Source organism: Juglans regia, chromosome 5, assembly GCF_001411555.2.
Source record: "Juglans regia cultivar Chandler chromosome 5, Walnut 2.0, whole genome shotgun sequence".
In the NCBI taxonomy this organism is placed as follows: Eukaryota; Viridiplantae; Streptophyta; class Magnoliopsida; order Fagales; family Juglandaceae; genus Juglans; species Juglans regia.
In genome coordinates this window covers 438,933-461,719 of record NC_049905.1, presented here as the reverse complement: position 1 = coordinate 461,719, position 22,787 = coordinate 438,933, and the positions used below count along the sequence as shown (strand labels likewise).

The 22,787-nt window shown below is 37.9% G+C and overlaps 2 protein-coding genes across 3 annotated transcripts; both read left to right on the top strand.

Moving 5' to 3' along the window:
• Positions 1-5: 5 nt before the first annotated feature.
• On the top strand, positions 6-4,065 carry LOC108988341 (tetraketide alpha-pyrone reductase 1-like). 2 transcript variants are annotated; one of them, XM_035689932.1, is made up of 7 exons: positions 6-152; positions 1,236-1,405; positions 1,703-1,894; positions 2,342-2,504; positions 2,772-2,958; positions 3,478-3,565; positions 3,694-4,065. In XM_035689932.1, the coding sequence occupies exons 1-7, from the start codon at positions 29-31 to the stop codon at positions 3,745-3,747; spliced, it is 978 nt and encodes a 325-aa protein (XP_035545825.1). In that variant the 5' UTR covers positions 6-28; the 3' UTR covers positions 3,748-4,065. The 2 variants fall into 2 exon arrangements, with proteins under 2 accessions (XP_035545825.1, XP_018817128.1); XM_018961583.2 differs by having other exon boundaries at positions 3,478-4,065.
• A 435-nt stretch (positions 4,066-4,500) lies between these two features.
• Positions 4,501-22,774, top strand: LOC108988319 (alpha-N-acetylglucosaminidase-like). Its single transcript, XM_018961561.2, has 20 exons — positions 4,501-4,771; positions 4,920-5,337; positions 5,751-5,824; positions 6,269-6,480; positions 6,801-6,922; positions 7,824-7,909; positions 9,255-9,349; positions 9,716-9,797; positions 10,046-10,152; positions 10,848-10,878; positions 17,436-17,553; positions 17,928-17,978; positions 18,139-18,248; positions 18,421-18,523; positions 18,789-18,887; positions 19,266-19,376; positions 20,409-20,572; positions 21,405-21,642; positions 22,023-22,101; positions 22,205-22,774. Exons 2-20 carry the CDS (start codon positions 5,122-5,124, stop codon positions 22,456-22,458), a joined length of 2,352 nt encoding a protein of 783 aa, XP_018817106.1. The 5' UTR covers positions 4,501-4,771; positions 4,920-5,121; the 3' UTR covers positions 22,459-22,774.
• Positions 22,775-22,787: the final 13 nt, after the last annotated feature.

The window sequence follows — 22,787 nt, the reverse complement described above, 5'->3', positions numbered from 1 at the left end:
ATCAGAGTGATCTGAGAGGAGGAGGATCATGAGTTCTGGAGCTGAAGAGAAAGTGGTGTGCGTGACTGGAGCTTCGGGATACATAGCATCATGGCTCGTGAAGCACTTGCTCCGACGTGGCTATACCGTCAAAGCTACAGTTCGAGACCCAAGTCAGTGATCTCTCTTTCTGATCTCCCCCTCGTTTCCACCGAAATGTTGTTTCTTTTTTTGTTGCTCTAACGTTATTAAATGTTATAATAAAGAAAATACTGTAAGAAGATGTAGATGGATGAACGAGTACAGTCCTGAATATGATTGTCTGTTTAGCGCTTTGATGGGTCGGTTTCTACGGGTTTCTCCCGTCATCTGGGACTGGGTTGACCTCAGGTGATGTTTCGGAGAGTTGAAGGCGACGCCTCAACACACACACACACACACACACACACACACACACACAGGCGACTACTCATAAGTTGATTTTCAGATTCTGTTTTACGAATTGTTAAAAAAAAAAAAAAAGAGTACATTTTTTATCCTCAACAGGTAACGGTAAAAGCGTTTTCCAAACCACTTAAATCGACTCATTGTACTATTATTAATAAAATCGTAACACTTTTCACTTTTCTAGTTCTGACCCTTTAGTCCAAAGCTTAAAATATATGAAAATCAAGTAATTTAATGGTCAAGTTTTAATGAAAAGTGTAAAATGTCAATTTTAAGTGATTTGAGAGTTTACGATACAAAACCTTAATAATCTGATAATATAAAATGTTGAAAAAGAAATAGGCCAAATGATTTTTATTGGAAGATTTTGGGAAAGTGATTAATTTTCAGATTTTCACAGAGAAAGATAGTGATGTTTTCCCATCAACTATTTTATCTCAAAATAATTAAACAAGAGATAATAAAATCTTTTCAGTTTTGTAAATATAAGCACATTGCCGAATCAGTAAATGTTATATTGCGAGTAAGTTTTCTAATCTCATTTTCGTTTTTTTTTTCTTATAGTTCATATCACTCTGTAATGCCAAAGTACTAAAATTTATATGCCATATTTATTAGTTTTAAGGCTCTTTGCATTTGACATGTACACAACCTCACCGTAGAGTGGTGAAGTAATGAACTGTCATCACCTTAGGATGGTTCATCTTTTAATCTTGTAAAAGTTTACAGCTGGTTTACCTTTTTCTTCCTCGCGTATTTTTTCATACTCACTGCTTGATATTCCAAAATTTCTGGTATATATTCTACAGATGATCCGAAGAAAACAGAGCATTTACTTTCATTTGATGGAGCTAAAGAGAAACTTAAGCTATTCAAAGCAAATTTAGTGGAAGAAGGGTCTTTTGATTCTGTAGTTGATGGATGCCAAGGTGTTTTTCATACAGCATCCCCCGCTTTTCTTTCAGCCAATGACCCACAGGTTCAATCTATGAGATTATTGCGATATTTAATGTGAATCGTTATAATATTTCCAGTCTTTGCTGCCAATGTCCTGAAAGCTTAGTTTGTTTGTTTAATGATATAAAACAACTAAAGGGATCTGATGCCGGCTCTCTTGTTTTTGCTTCCTGATATTCTTGCTTAGTGCATGATTAGCACATGATAAAATTGCTGAACGCCATTTGTTCATTTTTTTCCAATATTAATGTTTTTCTATTGCTTAGTTAAATAAATGAACTCTTATATAAGCTACTTCCACACTTTTCTCATAATTCAGTCAGAAATAATTGATCCAGCAGTGAAGGGAACACTTAACGTTCTTAGATCCTGTGCAAAAGTTGCTTCTATCAAGAGAGTGATTGTAACTTCTTCTATGGCTTCAGTTCTCTACAAAAGAAAACCTCTGGACTCTGATGTGGTTGTTGACGAGACTTGGTTTTCAGATCCAGCTATTTGTGAGGAGTTGAAGGTGTGTCTACATGCTATTATATCATCTTTTTGAGTTTATCTTTAATAAGGTTCCTATATACAGTTGATCTATATATTCTGGCAGTGGCAGTCAAAGATCTTGAGTAATGTTTGATTGATGATGTTAATGTAAGCACAATATATACATAATCTATTAATTAATTTTCTAGTTTTGGGTGCACGTCGAGCATGTGTGCATATACAATGACTGAGGAACATTAGAGAATAGCATCATAAGGTGTGTCATGCCTGTCAAAGTTGTCTTTGCCATCTTCCTTGCTTTCTCAAAGAGCATTTCCATGGCAACTTCTTGGAATATTATTAAAAGTAAATTGGATAGATTCCTGGATACTCATTATCAGATCAGGCATATATTGCAGATACTTTCTAGGCCTATGATTAATTAGTTACACACCAAGTAAGGATCTCTCATTTTGGGTTATTTCAGCTCTGGTATCAGCTCTCAAAAACCTTAGCTGAGGAGGCTGCTTGGAAATTTGTTGAAGAGGGTGGAATAGATTTGGTTACAATGCATCCAGGCTTTGTTCTTGGTCCACTCATACAGCCAACTCCTGTTTCTAGCATTGAGGCTTTTATAAAGCTCATGAATGGTACTCTTTCGCAATTAAAAATTAAAAATGTTCAAGTTCGTGTATGGCACAGTAAGTGTGTCTACACCTATTCCAGTAAACTGCAAGTGTTAGAACTTTTTAAGGATACTACGATCATGGACTGACATTATAAGTTTCTCTATCTTTGAATGATGAGTAGCTGTTTGTAGAACTTCCTTTTCTCTGGCCATTTAAGTTCACTTATGCTTGAAAGCAGGTTATGATTAATTTAGTTGCTTGTTTTTTTTTTTTTTTTTTCGGGTGCAGGAATTCAAACATTTCCTAGTGGGATTTATAGATTTGTTGATGTTAGAGATGTTGTTGATGCACATATTCAGGCATTTGAGACTCCTGCTGCTAGTGGCAGATACTGTTTAGTTGGCGATATTAAACACCATTCTGAGGTTTTCAAGATAGTGCACAAACTCTACCCCAGTTTGCACCTGCCTGAAAAGTGAGTTATTCACTTCCATGGTAATGGAAGTCCTTTATTGGTTCCATAGACACAAGCAACTAAATTAATTACTTGTGCTTCTATCTTCTTGTTTCATTTTGTTCCATTCCTCAATTACGTTTATTTAATAATAACATTCTAAATTCCTTAGCACTTTGGTCATTCGAAAGAAATACCATGCTGTTGTGGTTTTTGGAAACTGGGATATAATCATGAGCATATTATTTTGTATTTGAAGACTTTCTTTAACCTGTTAGACAACAGAATTCCGACTTTTCACAAAAGATAAAATGGATCAGTTTGTGAGAAAAACTTCCCGTCGGATTCAATGTGTCTTCGGCTTTGATTTACTTGATATGGTCTAAAAGTTACTTCAATAAGCTCTCATTCAATACTTGATGCTCTGAAAGACTAACTTTCAGGTAAGAAGAATCTGGGTTTTCTTATTTTCTCTAGTGATGATAATATTCATCAATATTCAGTGTCTGAAAAAAGAACTTTTTTTTTTCAATTTTGCAGATGGGAAGATGACAAGACTCTGATACCACTGGAGAAGATATCCCAAGACAAAGCCAAAAGTTTGGGTATTAGCTTCATTCCTTTTGAAGTGAGTCTTAGGGACACCATTGAAAGCTTGAAGGAAAATGGCATCCTCACTGTTTGAATTATGTCCTTAATATGGAGTAATGCAAATAAGCACAGTCTGTTCATGTCTGTGGTTTCTTTTTTTCTCAGCCTTCTGAACTTCATTTTTGCTGGGGTTTGCTGGTCTTGAAGTGTTTTCAATGATGAATTTCGCTCCCAAATTGCTTACCTACCATATGGTAAGATTCTTGGCACAAAACATCAATGAGCTGGGTGTGACTGAAACCTGTGTCTGGGAAATGGTGTTGCATTTGCATTCGTTTTTGTTTTCGACCAATACAGTGGAACAGTTATGGAACTCAGGGAGAAATCTCGGCCTAAGAGTTGAACATTTAAGTTTCTTAACAAAGAAAAAGTTCTAAAATCTGTCACAACCCCAGACCAGACCGAGTTCTCTGGCCCAAGAACAACACTTGGGAGCAAATTGAAGTCCAAACTTCCAAATCTGATGTAGGGGAGCTTCTTTGATCCTAATTCAAGTAGTGCAGATCACTGAATATATACTCGCATCTGATATCATATGCAAGAAAAAATTTATTCATCGTCTATTTTCTCATTATATTTTCATTATCTCATGATATGACATTAGATGATAGATTCACAAGTGAATATAATAAATAATTTTTAATTATCTAATACGTTTATTTTCGGAGATGAGATGAGATTAAAGTTAAAAAATTGAATAAAATATTATTAGAATATATTTTTTAATATTATTTTTATTTTGAGATTTGAAAAAGTTAAATTGTTTATTTTATTTTATATTGAAAGTTGAGAAAGTTGTAACGATAAGATAAGATAAGATGAGATATTTTTTCAAAACAAACGAGACCTAATTTGTGGATTAAAAATGATAGCCACGGCCGCCTCAATAAACAAAATCGGCATCAAGTTGCTTACATCGACCAACCAAACAACTGTACAACGTCGAAACTGATCGTCTTAGCTAAATGGCTTCAAAAAGTATAGAACCTCATTTACCTGTAAAGGAGAGGAATTTCCGAGACTTGTAGGCTCGAAATAGATCGCCCCTGTAACAGCCACACCTTTTCCCTCAGTGAAATTGTCTCGCAAAGCTGTCATGTGATGTGATCTCTTGGGGAATTGTCGTTGCAGAAAGGAAACATCAAAAGAGTAGAGGCGTCTCGCTGGGAACTCCAAGGCCTTAGTAAGTTGATCGAGCAGCCAAAAAACAAAAAAACTGTTGCAGAAAATACAAACTCTTCGATAATTTCCACGTTTTGATTTATTTATCCTTTTGATAAGTTATGGATATCGAAGAAAGAGAAATGCATTGACATGGTCAACGATCCCAGATATCTTCATAGCCTACATGGACATGGACTTTCAAAGCAATTAATACCACATACTGCATGGGCTGTACGCACGAGCAACATCAGCAATTTCCACGTTGATTGTTGATTTCTTCAATTCAACAGCAACTTTACAAAACTGAGCAACTGAGTGTCTGAGCCCGGGGGTTTAAATAGTTCATCCTCCCAAAAACGAAACCGAACCATGTCTAGCTTCAGCTCCCTGTTTCTCATCTTGATTCTCACGGTGGCACTGCTGCCAATAGCTTTGGCAGAACCAGGAGAAACCATACAGGCTTTGCTCAAACGTTTGGACTCAAAGCGGCCCTCCCCTTCGGTTCAAGAAGCTGCGGCTAAAGCTGTTCTCAAGAGATTGCTTCCTGGCTATGTGTCTAGCTTCGAGTTCAAGATCGTCTCCAAGGTATTGTCATTTTTCGACCTTATTATTGGTTGAAATGGCCTTCTGCATTTCCTCTGTCGTTTCTTTTACATGCACCATACCGCTCTTTGGACAGGGAGTGGATATTAAGTTTTTCCTAGTCCAATAAGAAATTGGTCAAATAAATCGTTCATTTGTGTAATCGGCCAGTTGGGAGGGTTTTTATCTCCAACTCTTCTAGTTTATATGCCAATGTCGTTTAGTCTTTAGAAGCAGCAGTGACTAGGTCTCCATGAGACTAACACGTTATGTTCTGATCCGTGACCGTCCATAAGTTTGTACCCGGCAAATTATCATTATAGCTTTAGTCGACGCTTGTGTCCGTTTGGATTGTATTTATGTATCTGATCTCTTCTTAGAATGATTTTACTGACAGTTTCAATTTCAAATATCAGGATGTTTGTGGTGGAAAAAGCTGCTTTTTGATAAGCAACTACAGCCCCTTAAGCAAGAATGGGACCGAGATAGTGTACGTTGCTTTTGTTTATTGCCAAAGAATGTACTTGCACGGTTTTTTTCTTTTACAGTTACAGATCTAAGTACAATTTCTTAACATGATTACCAAGATATATTGGTTTATAATATTTGTTTGTATTCTATTAAGGATTTTATATGTCCATATGCAGAGATTTTCCTCATGAACAATGTTATGGCTAATTTTTATCTGCTTACATTTAAGAATTGAGCCAGTGAGTCATTGAATCGGTTCTGGTCAAGAAACCTCTGAATTTGGACTTGGTAACATTGTAACCCAATCCAATTCCTTTCCTGTACAGAGAAAAGTTTCTATGGTTGGATTTATGTGGGTTTCAGGCCACCCCCTAAAAAAAAGTGAAAGAGAAAAAGAACAAAGCTAAAAAGAGAACAGAAAATGTTTATTTGTGTGCTTTTAAACTTTGTGTTTCTCTTTCAGGGTTAAAGGAACCACGGCAATTGAAATTGCATCTGGCCTCTATTGGTACTTAAAGTATTGGTGTGGTGCTCATGTTTCTTGGGACAAGACTGGTGGCATTCAGATAGCTTCAATCTCCAAGCCAGGATCACTGCCTCTTTTAGAAGACGAGGGAGTGACGATTCAGCGACCCATTCCATGGAACTATTACCAAAATGTTGTTACATCTAGTTGTGAGTCATGAATCTTTGTTCAAGTATTCAATTATACCAAATCGTCGTAACTAAATCTAGTTCTGCAGCTCTAAGTGATTGGAAGGAAAAACAAAACCATAAAGTAGATGAGAATTAGTTACATATTCAAGAAAGTCATCATATTTGCATTTCAAAGAGATGAGAGAGAGACAGAGATAGAAAGAGAGAGGAAAAAGGATCCGCTAGTGACTATTTTTGTCTTGGCAGATGTGAATATTTTTACCTTGGCTAATGTATGTTGTAGTGGAAACCCTAGGTAATTTACCCCTTTCTTTCTTCCTTCCTTTTTTTTTTGGCAGATTCCTACGTTTGGTGGGATTGGAAAAGATGGGAGAAAGAGATAGATTGGATGGCTCTTCATGGTGTTAACCTGCCTTTAGCATTCACAGGACAAGAAGCCATTTGGCAGAAGGTTTTCATGGTAAACAATTAAAAACATTATCTTATATCTCCATAATTTGTTGCATGCCACATTATGTCTCTCCCCGAGTGCAAATTATATCTGGATTCTTAAGAGTATACGGTATTGAATTATGATGTAATGTAAAAAGTGGCCTGTTGATACCTACATTAACCAACACTAGTGATACATAGAGCTCAAACTTATGTATTGTAAGCTACAATTGAATAATGAAGTGGAAAGGGGGTTCAATAACCAATGAAAACAGTACCATTATGAGATGTTATAAGAATTACCTCTTAAGACTTTATCTTTTGGAAAATTGTGCAGGTTGCATTTGTAGGAAGAGAGTTCCTTGGATGAATCCTTGGTGGCATTTTTTTCATGAAGGAAATAAAACAAAAACATTAAGAAGCATGTTTTTGTGTGGAAAAAGTATCTATGTGATGAAAGCATTAACCTGACATGCAAGCACAAAGTGTGCAGAACTTTTTTTCTGATAGAAAGCTACACTTCCGACCTTGTAGTTATGATTATATTATCCTTTGCTTTTATGATGTGGAGAATCAGCACCCTATATTTTGTTTTTAATATTGTAGAACATGCCATATGGATAAGCCTCAAATATGTTGACAAACTGAGAACCATTCATGAATAGAATCCCGTATGCTTTCTTATTCTATAAGCTCCAGAGACTTGTAGGTCTGGTATTGTCTTCTCTTTGAGATTTCAAGATGTAGAGGTACTCAGGTAGTGTCTACAGTCTATGCCTGTAAATGATGGATTATGAAGTAAAATCACAGTCCTTCACTTTTTTTTAATATCATCAGTTTCTGTATTTGCAGGGATTTAATAGTTCCAAATATTTATTTAGACATTTATTGCTGATTTCAACCATTTGACTAGTAATTCTTTATTGTAGGATTTTAATATTAGCAAGGAAGATTTGAACGGTTTCTTTGGTGGACCTGCTTTCCTTGCTTGGGCTCGCATGGGAAATTTACATGGGTAGGTTACGTGGTACATATTGTACATCTCACAAGGTTTCCTTTTACACATTCGAACCATGGGGGAAGGGAGATGTTGGGTTAACAATCCTGCCTTACATTTTCAGCATTTATATCAAGCATATTGATACCCTCTTCCAGATTCATGCTTATGGGAAAATATTTGGTACATTTAAGAGTTAGGATTATTATGCATTAAAGTATAAAATATAAAATTGTGTATTTGTGTGATTTAATCATCTCTTGAGGATCTCTGAAATATGTAGATGAAACGTGAGGAAAATTGTGGGAGAGTTGTAGCTGGGATTGGAATTGCATTGTTATGTCGTAAATACTGCTGGTATCATAACCTTATCTCCATTCAAATCTCAAGTACGGTTCCTCTGACTAGACTTCAACCCATTTTCATGGTACTCTTCTACAGATGGCTCTGAAACTCCTACAAGAGGAATGATTAGTTTAGCAGTCAAAGTTTTACCAGATCATGCAATGGAGCCAAGAGGAAATGAATGATTCAAATTTGATTTAATTAAATAAGTTAATTGATAAAAATCTTAGGTGCTGTAATTAATTTGAAAGTGAGAGAAATAATTTGTAGATCCATTTTAATTGCCATTCTGAATGGGAAATATATTGCTCTGTGATGAATGCACTGTGGGGTTGGTATTGTAAATTTCTATGTTTTGGTATTTTTTCCATTTGGGTGCCATTTATAAGCATCCGCATTTCTTTTATCATTGGAGGTTTGGCAGTAGGACTGCCAACTGGCAAGTGAGAGTCAGTTGCTGCTTATCATGTGACTTGTGCAGAGTCAGCTGCATCACTATCGGACTCTACTTGACAGATATATGGGTGGGCTACTTGTGGAAGAAATGAGCAGTGTTTTATAGCCAATAATTCTTGAGTTTTATATGTTGCAGCATCAGGTTTTGTACGAGCAATTACTGATTTTAAAAAAAAAAAATGTACTAGCAATCAGCAGTGTTTGATTGCAATGATGTTTCTGAAGTCACAGTGCAAGCAAAGAATTCCAATGTGGAAGAATAAGAAAAATGCCATATATGAAGTGTTGATGATGATTTTAAAATTCTTCCTTTTCTTTTCTTGGTAATGAAATTAATTAAGAAACTAAAAAGGATGATTGTTATTATTAGTTGTATTATTGTATGATAAACAATGTTATGACCTGGTGTATCGTAAGATTATGCATGTAGCAGGAGAATTTGATATGTTGTGTCCGCAATGTTCATATTAAGATCTTTTGCTAGAGAACCTACACTTTTTGCTGCTTAATTTCTTTATAATCGGCTTTTAGATTACAGAACCTAACACTTCTTTAATCCCAGGTGGGGTGGGCCTTTATCTCAAAATTGGTTGGATCAGCAATTAGGTCTACAGAAACAGATACTATCTCGGATGCTAGAACTAGGGATGACTCCAGGTATTGTTAAGATCAATAATCCTATCCTATTCAACTTATGCTTGACCAAGGAATCCATTGAGATATAGAAAGGTAAAGCAATTTGGGTAAACTACATTTTGCACCTTTAATTACTTTCGTTTTTCCAAATTGCAACATAAACTACCAAAACTGGCAATTTGCACCCCAAATTTTGGCAACATCTTGGTTAAGATCTAACCTTTATGATAAATAAAACAGTTTATGATAAACACATGGCACATACTGATCTTGTTAGAGGCTATAAATTGCCAGTTTTGGTAGTTTAGGGTGCAAAATTGAAACATGATGTTATTCAAGGATGCAAAATATAATTTGGGAATTAAATATAATGCATCCTTGTTTCAGTGCTGCCATCATTCTCGGGGAACATTCCAGCAACTTTGAAGAACATATTTCCTTCAGCAAACATAACTCGACTTGGGAACTGGTAGTTCATGTTTGTTGTTCTTTCATATTAGAACTCACACTATCATGTCATATTATATGGACTTCACACTCCATATCTTTGTATAAATTTGTATTGTACTTTGAATTCTGATTATCTCATTTACTTTGTATGTAATAGCACGAATTGATGCCTTTTTGGTTGTCTCCAGCTGATTTGGAGTTTGTCTTTTTTAGTGTGAAACAGTTTTACTATTCTGTATGTTGAGGTTTTCCATTTCTTGTCCTTAGGGCCTCTGTTGATGCAGATCCACGTTGGTGCTGCACTTACCTTCTTGATCCCTCTGATCCTTTATTTGTTGAGATTGGAGAGGCTTTCATTAGGCGACAAGTTGAAGGTGCGTCTTCTATCCATTGATTGTTTGCTTGGAGTAGCACTATTCTTCCCAACATAGTGTTGACAAAGTTTTCCATGCTTTTCTATATCATTTGGCTATTTGATTTTAGAAGTTGATTTTAGTCTTGTAGTGCTGCAGTGGAAAATTTTGAGTATGGGTAGGGGCGTGCCAAATGGCTAGGAGGATGTATATTAATGCCTTACATGGTGCCTATACACGGGATAACACAAATTTTGGCCACTGCAGATCTCTCGAATCCCTCCATAATCTATAAATGCATGTGTTTTGCTTCTTTATGATCACATGGCTATAGTATGCTATAGGTGGGGGCTTGGTCTTCCCCCTCCCATTTCCTTTTCCTCACGTGCGCATCTGTGTGTGTGGAAATATCTGTTCAATTCTCCTCTCTTTTTTTCCCATCTTCCGTCATGGCAAGTCCTTTTCTCCCTTAAACATCTTTGATATTTTTCATCTTACATTATTTTGTTTTTGGCTTAGAAGATGCATAGACTAATGTTGCATTAAAAGTTTTATCGAAACTCCAATGGAGGAAAATTTTCTTCTCTATGGCTTCCTTTGTCTTGGAACTTATGTCAATTGTCAAGATTTAGGGGGACAATCTATTATGTATCAAATTTAGCTTCCTCTCCTTTCTGATTAATTGTATGTTCCTTTTTTGTATTCATTTATTACAGAATATGGAGATGTGACGGACATCTACAACTGGTAATTTCCTCTTTCACTAGCGTTTTAGTAGAATGTTGCTTAACATGTTCAGGTACATAGTTGTACATGATTTCTGTAAGTTAACCCTATTCCATTAAGTTGATCCTCTTTTTCTTTTTCTTATTTTATTCTTCTCTTTTAAGATGATCTAGTATTTACTAAGGCAGTGAGTGCTGAGGTTTTCTCTCCGTACACTTTTGGCTTTTCTTGGTTTTTGTTGATTTTTTTCTGTTCCTGTTTCTGGAGTTTGGGTTGTCAATGGTGATTTAGCATGTAGTTCTGTTGGTTGTTAGATTCAGATTGGTAGTCCAGTTTGGTGATTACCAACTTGGTGTTTACCAACTTGGTGTTTCTTTGTTGTTGTTGGTTTCGATGGGAATGTGCAGAGATGTTTTCATTGAACAGAAGTTATTCTCGTTTAGGAAGGAGAATGATAGATGGTGGAGTATAACTGAGAGTAGCCGTCGGGTAGTGAAATATGTATCATTGGATCATGAAGCTTTGGGGTGGTTGGGCTTAACGGTGAAGGAGTGTGCTGCTCCCTTGGTTTCTTCTGACTTTCTAAGAACACATAGGAAAGGAAACTCAGTGTTAATGGTGCAGAGGGGATGCAACCACAATGGTAGTTTTTTTTCCCTTTCGGAGTATGGACACGATAAGAGGAGGGGTATGATAGTGGTACCGGAAGGGAGGAAGGGTGAGGGATGGAGGATTTTTGAAGACACTATTAAGGAGCTCACTTTCTCCTCCTCTGTTTGGAGTGGGAGAAACAGAGAAGCCTGTGTTCTGGGGCCTTCTCAGGCAGGCAAGATGAAGGGGCACAAGGGAGGTGGAGATGCTCCTTTGTCGATGGCCTTGGGCTCTCGTTCGTATCGAGAGGTGGTGCAAAATGTACTGCCTCACGTAGTGGTCCCAGACACGTCCAGTACAGAGATCGTGCGAAGAAAGAAGGAAGATGGCAGTGAAATGTTGGGGCTAAATGAGGAAATGTTGTTACGGTCGTTGGCTGAAATGGAGGAGAAGATTGGGTTTCTTTTAGAAGATATTTTCAGTCTTAAACGATGCGTTAAAGGGAAAGAAGTTATGAAGATGGGCTTGGGTCAGGTGGGTAAGATTCATGCGCAGAATGGGGCCGTAATGGGCTCTGGGCCTGGTCAACAGAGGTCTGGCCCAAAGAAAGCATGGGTGTCTCGGGCGCAGACCGAAATATCGGCCCAGTGCATCCCTCCTACGGCGCCGATACGCATAGTGCCGGACTCCCCACCTGCACAGAAACTCTCGCCGGACGCCATCGACTACCACGGTGAGTCTGTACAGGCAATACACTCCGGTACAGAAGTCGGCAAGTCGGTAGACACTGTCCAGACAGTGTGCTCCCCTCCAGCGACGCCGATATGGGTTTCGCCGGACTCCACACTGACACAGAAATTTCCGATGGACACTGTCGACCATCATGGTGAATCTGTTAACACAGACTCTGTGATTGGTGAGTCGGTAGAGGTGTCGGCAAAGGTTGGGTCTTCGTATGTTGACTTGCCGTTGTCGCCTGGGGTTTTGAAGACACAGAGTCAGTCGCACGGGGTGGGGGAAGGCTCTGATGGGATGCTTGCGCTATCAAATATGTCGGAGCATGAAGTTTCATTACAATGGCATGAAGTATTGTTGTCGCATGGGGTTTTGAAGATTCAGAGCCAATCGCACGAGGTGGAGGAAGGCTCTGATGCGCTGCTGACGCTGTCGGAGCATGCACCAGTGGTGAACCAATTATTTTTGGCCGAATCTAGGGGTGAACCAGTTTTAACTTGTAGCTCGGAATTGGCTTTACTTTCTTCTGATAGCATTGGAGAGGAGGGGGCTTCTCTAACTCCTCTGTGTACGCTTCCTCCTAAATATGGGAGTTGTCCATCAAATTGGGTCTTCAAGAAGGTAGAGGAGATTCAAGCAGTGATAGGGATTTCTTTTGGAGGTTATGAAGAACAATTCAAGGCCCTTCTTATAGCACTTGAAGCTAGCCATTCCAAATCAGCTTCAAAGCATGATAGAGAACTTAAACGGCTAACTTGTTCTATTAATTATGATGCGAAGGAAGGGAGTGGAGGAAGGGATAGATTGAAAGGGAGGGGCAATCTAGGTTTCTTATGAAGCCTAAGATTTTATCATGGAATGTACGTGGGCTCAATGATCGCAATAAACGCCTTCGTATCAAATCTTTATTGCGGATGTGGAAGGGGGATGTGGTTTGTTTTCAAGAAACAAAGTTACAATTCATTGATAGAAGAATTGTACGAAGTTTATGGGGGTGCTCGTATGTGGGTTGGGCTTATTTGGCTTCTTTGGGAGCCTCAGGAGGAGTTCTAATAATGTGGGATAAAAGAGTGGTAGAGGTGATTGAGGAGTGTATTGGAGATTTCTCGGTTGCGACGCGGTTTAAAAATGTGGTTGATGGATGGGAATGGGCGTTTGCAGGTTCCTATGGTCCTAATGTGGACAGGGACAGGAGAAGGTTGTGGGAGGAGTTGGCGGGCGTATATTCACTATGGGAAGTGCCGTGGTGTTTGGGGGGTGATTTTAACATTACGAGGTTTCCTAGCGAACGTTCAGGGCATGTCCGAAATTCTGCGGCTATGGAGGATTTTTCTGAGTTTATCTTTGATCTAGACCTCATGGATCTCCCTCTGGTAGGAGGAGAGTACACCTGGTCAAACGGGAGGGTTTGGTCGAGATTGGATAGATTCCTTGTCTCTCCCTCGTGGAAAGCCCATTATCCGGAAGTAAGCCAGAAACGGTTAGCTCGAGTTAGCTCAGATCATTTCTCTATTCTTCTAGACTGCGGGGGTATTCACAGGGGTCGCCGATATTTTAAATTCGAAAATATGTGGCTATCAGCGGATGGGTTTGTAGAGAAGGTGAGTGCTTGGTGGTCATCATATCAGTTTGTTGGTACTCCAAGTTTCATTCTTGCAAGCAAGTTAAAGGCGCTGAAACAAGACTTGAAGAAGTGGAACTTGGAAGTGTTTGGTCACATTGACGATCAAAAGTCTGCAATGTTGGAGGAATTGCAAGAGTTAGAGCGCAAAGAATTAGGGGGAGATACCTCGGAGGAGGTGGTTTTGAGGAAGGGTATAGTTATGGCAAACCTGGAAAGAGTTCTGTTGGCAGAAGAGATTTCATGGCGTCAAAAATCCAGGGCCCTTTGGTTGAAAGAAGGGGATAGATGCACTAAGTTCTTTCACAAAGTGGCTAATTCACACCGGCGTAACAATGATATTGAGTCGCTTCAAGTAGACTCTCAGGTGATTTCTTCCCCTCCCGAGCTAGAAAACCATATAGTACACTATTATGAGAACCTTCTCACGGAATCGGAATCTTGGAGGCCGAAGCTTGATGCCTTGCCTTTCGAGGCAATTGACTCACAGAGAGCATGTGATATAGAGAGGCCTTTTGCAGAAGAAGAGATTTACAAGGTCATCTCTGGTATGAATAAGGATAAAGCACCGGGTCCGGATGGTTTCTCAATGGGTTTTTTCCAAACCTGTTGGGATATTTTGAAAGGTGATGTAATGCAGGTCTTTAATGAATTTCATTCTTCCCAAAAGTTTGAAAAATCTTTCAATGCGACTTTCATTGCTCTCATTCCCAAGAAACACGGGACTTTGACTATTGAGGACTTCCGTCCAATAAGTCTGATCAGTAGCATGTATAAGATTATTGTGAAGGTTCTGGCCAACCGGCTTAGCCCGGTGTTAGAGCATATCATTTCCAAGTCTCAGAACGCATTTATTCGGGGGAGACAAATTCTTGATTCGGTACTTATTGCAAATGAGTGTTTGGACCACAGACTTCGGGAGGGAGGATCAGGTGTTGTGTGCAAGCTTGACATGGAGAAGGCGTATGATCATGTGAACTGGGAATTTCTCTTATACTTGCTTGAGAGGTGTGGTTTTGGGGTTAGATGGAATTCATGGATGCGTCATTGTATTTCCACGGCCCGATTCTCAGTTCTAGTCAACGGCACACCTGCTGGTTTTTTTGATAGTTCACGGGGTTTGCGGCAGGGAGATCCTCTATCCCCACTTTTATTTGTTATAGTTATGGAGGCACTAAGTAGGATGATGCAGGCTGTTGTTGGAGGAGGGTTTTTAGCTGGTTTTCAGGTGGGCAATGGCTCGGGTGGTCCTATTATCATTTCACATCTCCTTTTTGCAGATGATACTTTAGTCTTTTGCGAAGCGGACAATAGCCAAATTCAAACACTACGAGCATTGCTACTTTGCTTCGAAGCAGTGTCAGGGCTCAAAGTGAACCTAGGTAAGTCTGAAATGGTTCCTGTGGGTGCGGTGCCTAACATCCTCAGTTTAGCAAGCCTGCTGGAATGTAAAGTGTCTTCTTTCCCAATGAAATATCTGGGCCTTCCATTGGGAGCAACGTTTAAGAATAGAGCTATTTGGGATGGGGTGATGGAGAAGATAGAGAAAAGGTTAGCTGGATGGAAACGAGTATATTTATCAAAAGGGGGTCGCCTCACTCTTATTAAGAGTACACTCACTAACCTTCCCACATACTTTCTATCCTTATTTCCTATGCCTGCAGGGGTGGTAAATAGGATGGAGAAACTTTTTAGGGCATTCTTATGGGGAGGCATGGGGGAGGAGAAAAAATTTCATCTGGTTAGATGGAAAACAGTTTGTGCCTCAGTTGTGAATGGAGGGTTGGGAGTGTGTAACTTGAGGACTTTTAATAAAGCTTTATTGGGAAAATGGCTTTGGAGATATCACTTGGAGGAGGGAGCATTGTGGAAGGAAACTGTTGATGCTAGATATGGAGTCGCTAGGGGAGGGTGGTGTTCTAACGAAGTAAGAGGGGGATATGGTGTGTGTTTATGGAAGTTTATAAGGAAGGGGTGGCCATGCTTTGCAAATCAAATCTGTTTTGTAATTGGTGAGGGCAATCGAATAAGTTTTTGGCGGGACATGTGGTGTGGAGATCAAACTTTGGAAAGGGTTTTTCCGGCACTATTTCGTATTGCAGTTAATAAGGAGGCGTCAGTAGCGGAAGTGCGACTATTTTCTCATGGTTCGTATCAGTGGAACATTCTTTTTAGTAGAGATCTACATGACTGGGAATTATCTATTGTTGCAGATTTTTTCAGATTACTATATTCTACACGGATCCCTATAGCACAACATGATCGTTTGAAATGGAGATCTAACAATCACAAGTTATGCACAGTGAAGGCGTATTATAACATCTTGACATCTCAAGATAATACTCTGTTTCCCTGGAAGAATATATGGAAGTCTCGTGTGCCTTCTAGAGTAGCCTTTTTTGTTTGGTGTGCCGCCCTTGAGAAGATATTGACCACGGATAACTTGAGAAAGAAAGGATGTGTAGTCATGGAGTGGTGCTACATGTGTAGAAAGAATGGAGAATCGGTGAACCATCTCTTACTACATTGTGAGGTAGCAAGGGCATTGTGGGATGAGATTTTTCAAAGGGTTGATTTAGCTTGGGTTATGCCTATGAGAGTGGTGGACCTGCTGGGTTGTTGGAGGAAGATGCAAGGTTGTCATTAAGTGGCAATGGTATGGAAGATGATTCCGTCGTGCATCATGTGGTGTATTTGGACGGAAAGGAATGCGCGCTGCTTTGAAGATAAGGAACGCACACTGGCCGAGTTGAAGAAATATTTGTTTCACACACTATTGTCTTGGCTTTCCGCCATTGTATTACAGGGGGGCAATGTTCATGATTTTTTGTCTTTAATCTATCGCACGTAGAATGTAATTAGGTGTTCTTTCGTATACTTCCTGTGTACATGGGCTATACTTATTTCACTCATATATATAATATTGATCTTTTACTTATCAAAAAAAAAAAAAAAGATGATCTTTTTTCTGATTTTTACTACATTTGTTCCCAATAATAAGTTAGGTATCTTTAGCATTATCACTTGTTACTGAACTACGTCAAGTGCAAACCTAGAACTAGTGAATATATTTTATCTTACCATTGTTAAAGAGAAATATAACCATTTTGTCATAAGCTTGTTCAAGCGTAAGAAATTCAATCTGGTATTAGCAAGTTGTTCTGATTGTCATCATTTCAAGCCAAAGCTCAGGCATTTTTGCTATAGTGCTTCTAAATGTGCATACCCGTCTTAGGTTTCCAATTGACAAGAGATAGAGCATACTTTGGTTCTGTTAAAAAATACAACTTTTCAAATGCATATGCTTTCAGTGGAACTTGAACCATTTAAGTCCATTCTATATTTAGTTCACTCGACTCTATATTAACTCACGAAAAAGTTATTGACAGCTTTGGCTCCAAAGTTATCTTTGATTTGCTTCTGCTACAGTTATTCAACTGTCTTCCTACTAATGCTTCATCAACTAGTTTAATTATAGCTGTTTTTCCTCATTTATTTTCCTAAATACATGGGAAAATATCATCCTGCTAGCATATTAATTAGTAAATTTTTCTTTCCCCTTCCTTTTTTGCTTTGTTAGCATACTTGCCAACGCAGGTCACTGAAGTACATGTTACAATGTTTAATGCAGTGATACATTCAACGAAAATACCCCACCTACAAATGACCCAGCATATATATCATCGCTTGGAGCTTCTGTGTACAAAGCAATGTCCAAAGGTGACAAAGATGCTGTGTGGTTAATGCAAGTAAGCTCCTCAAGCTACCAAAACTCGCACCCCCAAACAAATGTCTTATTAGGAGTCTTTGTTGAAATAAGTTACATGATTATCTTCAAATAGTTGCTGTTGTGTTCAGTCATTTACTCAGTTAACATTCAATCTTGAAAGGACCTTCATATTTTTCACTTATCTTGCAAGTATAAATGACCGTGATAATGATGAGGACATTCTTTGCCTATCATGCTCTCTGCACAGAATTGCTTCATTAAATAATCTTCCATGCTAAAGTGTTAGAGAGAAAAATTGGTTTGTGCTTTTTTATGTTCTATTATACACGAAATTATTGTCAAAAAAGAACTATACATTAAATACTTCAGGTTGACAGGCCTATAAATGTGCAGGGTTGGCTCTTCTATGCAGACTCTGTGTTTTGGAAGCCACCTCAAATGAAGGTATATGCATGTGTAAATGATGAATTAAAATGTAAAACAGTTTGTTTTTCCAAGTTGTGATAAAGATGTTTCTGTTTCCACCCAAATGTTCATTGTTCTTTGTTTTTTTTGTTTTTTTGTCAATTTTGATGATTCACTTTCAACTTTCCAATATCTGCAGGCACTTTTACATTCAGTTCCATTTGGGAAAATGATTGTACTTGATCTATTTGCTGATGTCAAACCAATATGGAAATATTCGTCTCAGTTTTATGATACTCCTTATGTCTGGTTAGTAGCTCCTTATCCTGATTGTTGTTATTTGAGTCTCGAAGGAGATGTTTAAGCTTCAAGACGTCTCTATGATAATGAGTGCATTACAGTCCGTTCTTTATTTCTCTGAAGTGAGATTTCAATTCTATAGAAAATTGTATACTACTTGATCAACTTTAATGGGCATCAGGTGTATGCTGCATAACTTCGGTGGAAATCTTGAAATGTATGGCAACTTGGATGTGATCTCTTCAGGTCCAGTCAATGCTCGCATTACTAAAAATTCAACCATGGTATGTGTATTGTGTCAAAATTCAACCTTGGTATGTCTCAAATGTCGTAAGTACATGTTCTACTTGTAAGCCTAAACTGCAGGACATGTTTTGTTACCCTAGATTTTCTAACATTATGATATATTTGGAAGAGTAATCCATTGTGTTTATATTTACATGAGATTATCTGACTGATAAGTTCTACTATCTTCTTGATTACACTCTGCACTTATATCTACATTCCAGGCCATTCGATGTGGTTTATGAGATTATCTGACTGATATAGGTTGGTGTTGGCATGTGCATGGAAGGAATAGAGCACAATCCCGTGGTTTATGAGTTGATGTCTGAAATGGCATTTCGCAGTGAAAAAGTTCAAGTTCTGGTAATTTTATCTTTTTAACTGCTATTTGATACTTGTTATTTTGGTCGAAACTATCCAGGAGTTGAAGCATATAAGGGGACAGAAACTCCTTATACACACACAAACATGTGCCGTCTTCAAAATCTTAAACAAAAAACTTACTTTTTGTAATACGTGGACATCAAAATAATTTTGAAAAAGAACCAACTAGAAGAACCAAAAAATTGGGTTCAAGTACTCTAAAGACTTGGTGCGAAACAAAAAATTACACTCGCACGTGGACATCAAAATGTTCATGCTATATTTGAGATGAGAACAAAAGTAATTTTCTGAAGATTGCTAGTGATTACTTGTAATTTAATGATGAATGGTTTGGATTTGATTTTGTCACTATTATAGGATTGGTTGAAGTCATATTCCCACAGACGCTATGGTAAAGCAGTTCATGAAGTTGAGGCAGCTTGGGAAATTCTTTATCACACAATTTATAATTGTACAGATGGAATACAAGTATGTTTCTTACTAGATACATATGTCACCATGATTTATTTTCTTCCAAAATAATTTGAAAAAGAAACCGACCAGAAAGGGAAACATATTACAGTGTCTTAGAGAATTGTTTTCTTAACACCAGGTCTCCATTTTGATAAGTTCAGTGTGACATAATTTACTTACGTTGCTTGTTTGATGTAAGTTCAGCGTGATATAATTTACTTGTGTTGTTATATTAATCCCTTGTAATCAAGTATCTCGTTTTCATCTCTCTAGAGCTTTTGGCTAGAAGTTTAGTCGGGCCATGGTGATGGTTGATTAACAAGCCTCTTTCTGGAAAAGGGGCCATCATTCTGTAATAATTTTCTGTAGCATATGGTTGATTAGTTTGATGAGCATCATCATTCCTCCTGTCGTTTTTACTTGTGTTGTAGTATTTTGTGGATTTTTTTTTTTAAATGGTCTCCCTTGGTATGTCCTCTTTTAGTAGAGTTATTGTTTCCTGCCAAGCGATGAACACCAGGATATGCACAGCAAACAAAACAATAGAGCACAGGAGAAGAAAAAGAAAAAGAAAAGAACACCAGGATATAAAAGCTACCTTATGTGATGGTCATATTGCCAAGTTAATTTGATTTGCAATGATCCGGACTTTCACACCAAGAAAGCATTATTTCTAAAGAAATGATTTTGAAGTATTTTGGGAACTGTAAATAAAGCAGCAATGACATTCAGAAAGATTGACTTTGATATTGGTTTATTTTTTATCTCTGACTTATTAGTTATTATAGTTATCTTTGTAACTTGTAAGTGGTTTATTGCTGTCGTGCTTATGGTGTGCATTTGAGAAACTCAAGCAATAAGAGCATTGCTAATGTTGCCACGTGGACTGACATTTGAAGTATTTTTTATGTGATGAATTTTTTCTTCTGTAATTGAGATTTATTCCAACATTCAAATCAAATGTGGGTGTTGATAATAACTTTTTGGCTGTTGTAGTCAGGGCAGTATCTTGTCTAAGTACTGGTATGACTTTGTAACTCATTGCAGGATCACAACACTGATTTCATAGTCAAATTTCCAGATTTGGATCCGTCAAATACGAGTTCGGCTTTGCCTCAGGCACATTTATGGTATTCTACTCATAAGGTGATCAATGCGTTACGCCTGTTCCTTAATGCTGGAAATAATCTTGCTGGAAGCATTACATATAGGTAAATGCAAGGGCTAATAATATACATTACAATAGTTTCTTCTTTTCTCTGGCATGATAACTATGGTCCAAAGAAAATTCTTCTGAATCCATCCCTCTGTCACCATTCTCTAGTTGGGATAACTTTCTTTTCATTTCTTTTTTATATGCAACTAGATAGTATCTATAACCCAACATAATTGCTCAGAAAGTGGATGTGCTAGTTTGAGGAATAGCCAAAGATATTTGTTAGTCTGTCCAATTAGAAACCTAAGCAACCACTCGGCCTAAAAAAAAAAAAACAAAAGAAACCTAAGCAACCACCAAAAATTTATAAACAAACTTGAGGGCAACAAGGGAAAAAATGTAATCTACCCTGCTCGAACACGAGGAGCCCAATCTAGGATCCTGAAAATATATAATTGAGGTCTTATCCTTCTGAAGCTATTCTTTTATAGCCCCCTTTAGGTGCTGGGTAATGCCACATGGTCTTCTATGTTCGAGTTTGAGTGAGCATGCCCAACAGTACATATCACCTTTTGTGCTCAAGTCAGGCCCCACTTGATTTCTATTAAGATGCTTGTATCTTTCTTTGATCCATATTTTAGTCTTCTGAAAATACCTATTATATGCAAAATCATGCAGAGTTTAACTTGGCTAGAACATATAATTACATGTTCATGTAAGAATCATCACTTTAACCATTGTATTTTACACAGCGACTGTTAAATCTTGGTGCTAGTTTGTATCCATAATAAAGGAGCAGTGGTAGATTATTCAACTTGATTCTAATGACTGACAGAATAGAAGATGAAGTACAGAATACTTCCTAATTTTCCATGTCATTTTGACAGGTATGACTTGGTGGATTTAACACGGCAAGTACTGTCAAAGCTAGCAAACCAAGTATATTCAGACGCTGTAACTGCTTTTCAACAGAAGAATGCTAAGGCTTTAAATCTTCATACCCAAAAATTTATTCAGCTCATAAAGGATGTTGATGTACTTCTTGCTTCTGATGATAACTTTTTACTTGGAACCTGGCTCCAAAGTGCAAATATGCTTGCAAAGAATCATCATGAGTTGAGGCAGGTGAGGAAAGATACTTTTCGTCATTGACATATTAAATAGTTTGAGCATCTGACTATAAGAAGCCTTATTCCACGTATTGTGATTGGCTTAAGCTAGTGGCCTCCTTGCTTTTCTTGCACGAGTCACTGCCAATTGAGTTTTACATGTCCAGAAAACCCCTTAAATTACCATGGAATAATGGCGGTCAAGCTCAATTATCTTTGCAGTACATTAAGAATTTTGGCCAATTTCAGTCACCTGACAGTCTCTCTTGAAGTGGATTTGTTTGGCTAATAGTGAAATGGACGACTCTCTCATGAATCTCATTTCTAGAAATATAGGCATGTTCAGCACACTGGACAAGATGATATTCCATTGATGGACTACTTTTGTGTTTTCAGTACGAGTGGAATGCAAGAACTCAAGTAACAATGTGGTTTGATAACACAGAAACCAAGCAAAGCAACCTTTTCGATTATGGTAATCTTTATACTGCATCATTTAGTACTAATACTTGATGGTAATCTTTATACTTGATGCTTCATCATTTTTGTAACATAACATTATGCTTGGCCATAATCAGCAAACAAGTTCTGGAGTGGGCTACTCGAAGGCTACTATCTACCACGAGCCTCAACCTATTTTCAGTACTTGATAAAAAGCTTGCAAGAAAATGAAAGCTTCAAGTTGGAGGAATGGAGAAGAGAATGGATTTCGTTTTCAAACAAATGGCAAGCAGGTATGGAACCTTACCCGGTGAAAGCCAAAGGTGATGCACTTGCTATTTCTAAAGCCTTGTACAAGGAATATTTTGGTAAGAAGAACAGGAAAATCTAATAAATATCATCTTCAAACAACCGGCAAGCAATCTAGTACTGCCCTTTGCCCGGTGATGGTCAAAGGAAATACATGTAGTACCATTTTCGTGAAGCCATCAATAGAAATTCTGTCAAAAATATTTGGGGGATTCTTAATATAGTCGAACATAAGTAAGGGTGACGTAAAATAACCGAAAATGAGACATGTTCTAGATGAACTCCTCCTGGTTTCTCAGTCTCTTATTTCTGTGCTTGTTGATGTATCAAAAACAAAACTCTATGATGGTCGATGGGCCCAAGATTCTATATATATAATGCATGCATTTATGGGACAAGTTAGAAATATTT

Coding starts and splice junctions, on each gene's coding strand:
- LOC108988341 (XM_018961583.2), top strand. CDS start 29: ATGAGTTCTGGAGCTGAAGAGAAAGTGGTGTGCGTGACTGGAGCTTCG. Junction 153..1,235: donor AGCTACAGTTCGAGACCCAA/GTCAGTGATCTC, acceptor TATATTCTACAG/ATGATCCGAAGAAAACAGAG. Junction 1,406..1,702: donor TTTCAGCCAATGACCCACAG/GTTCAATCTATG, acceptor CTCATAATTCAG/TCAGAAATAATTGATCCAGC.
- LOC108988319 (XM_018961561.2), top strand. CDS start 5,122: ATGTCTAGCTTCAGCTCCCTGTTTCTCATCTTGATTCTCACGGTGGCA. Junction 5,338..5,750: donor AGTTCAAGATCGTCTCCAAG/GTATTGTCATTT, acceptor TTCAAATATCAG/GATGTTTGTGGTGGAAAAAG. Junction 19,377..20,408: donor ATTGTACAGATGGAATACAA/GTATGTTTCTTA, acceptor AACTCATTGCAG/GATCACAACACTGATTTCAT.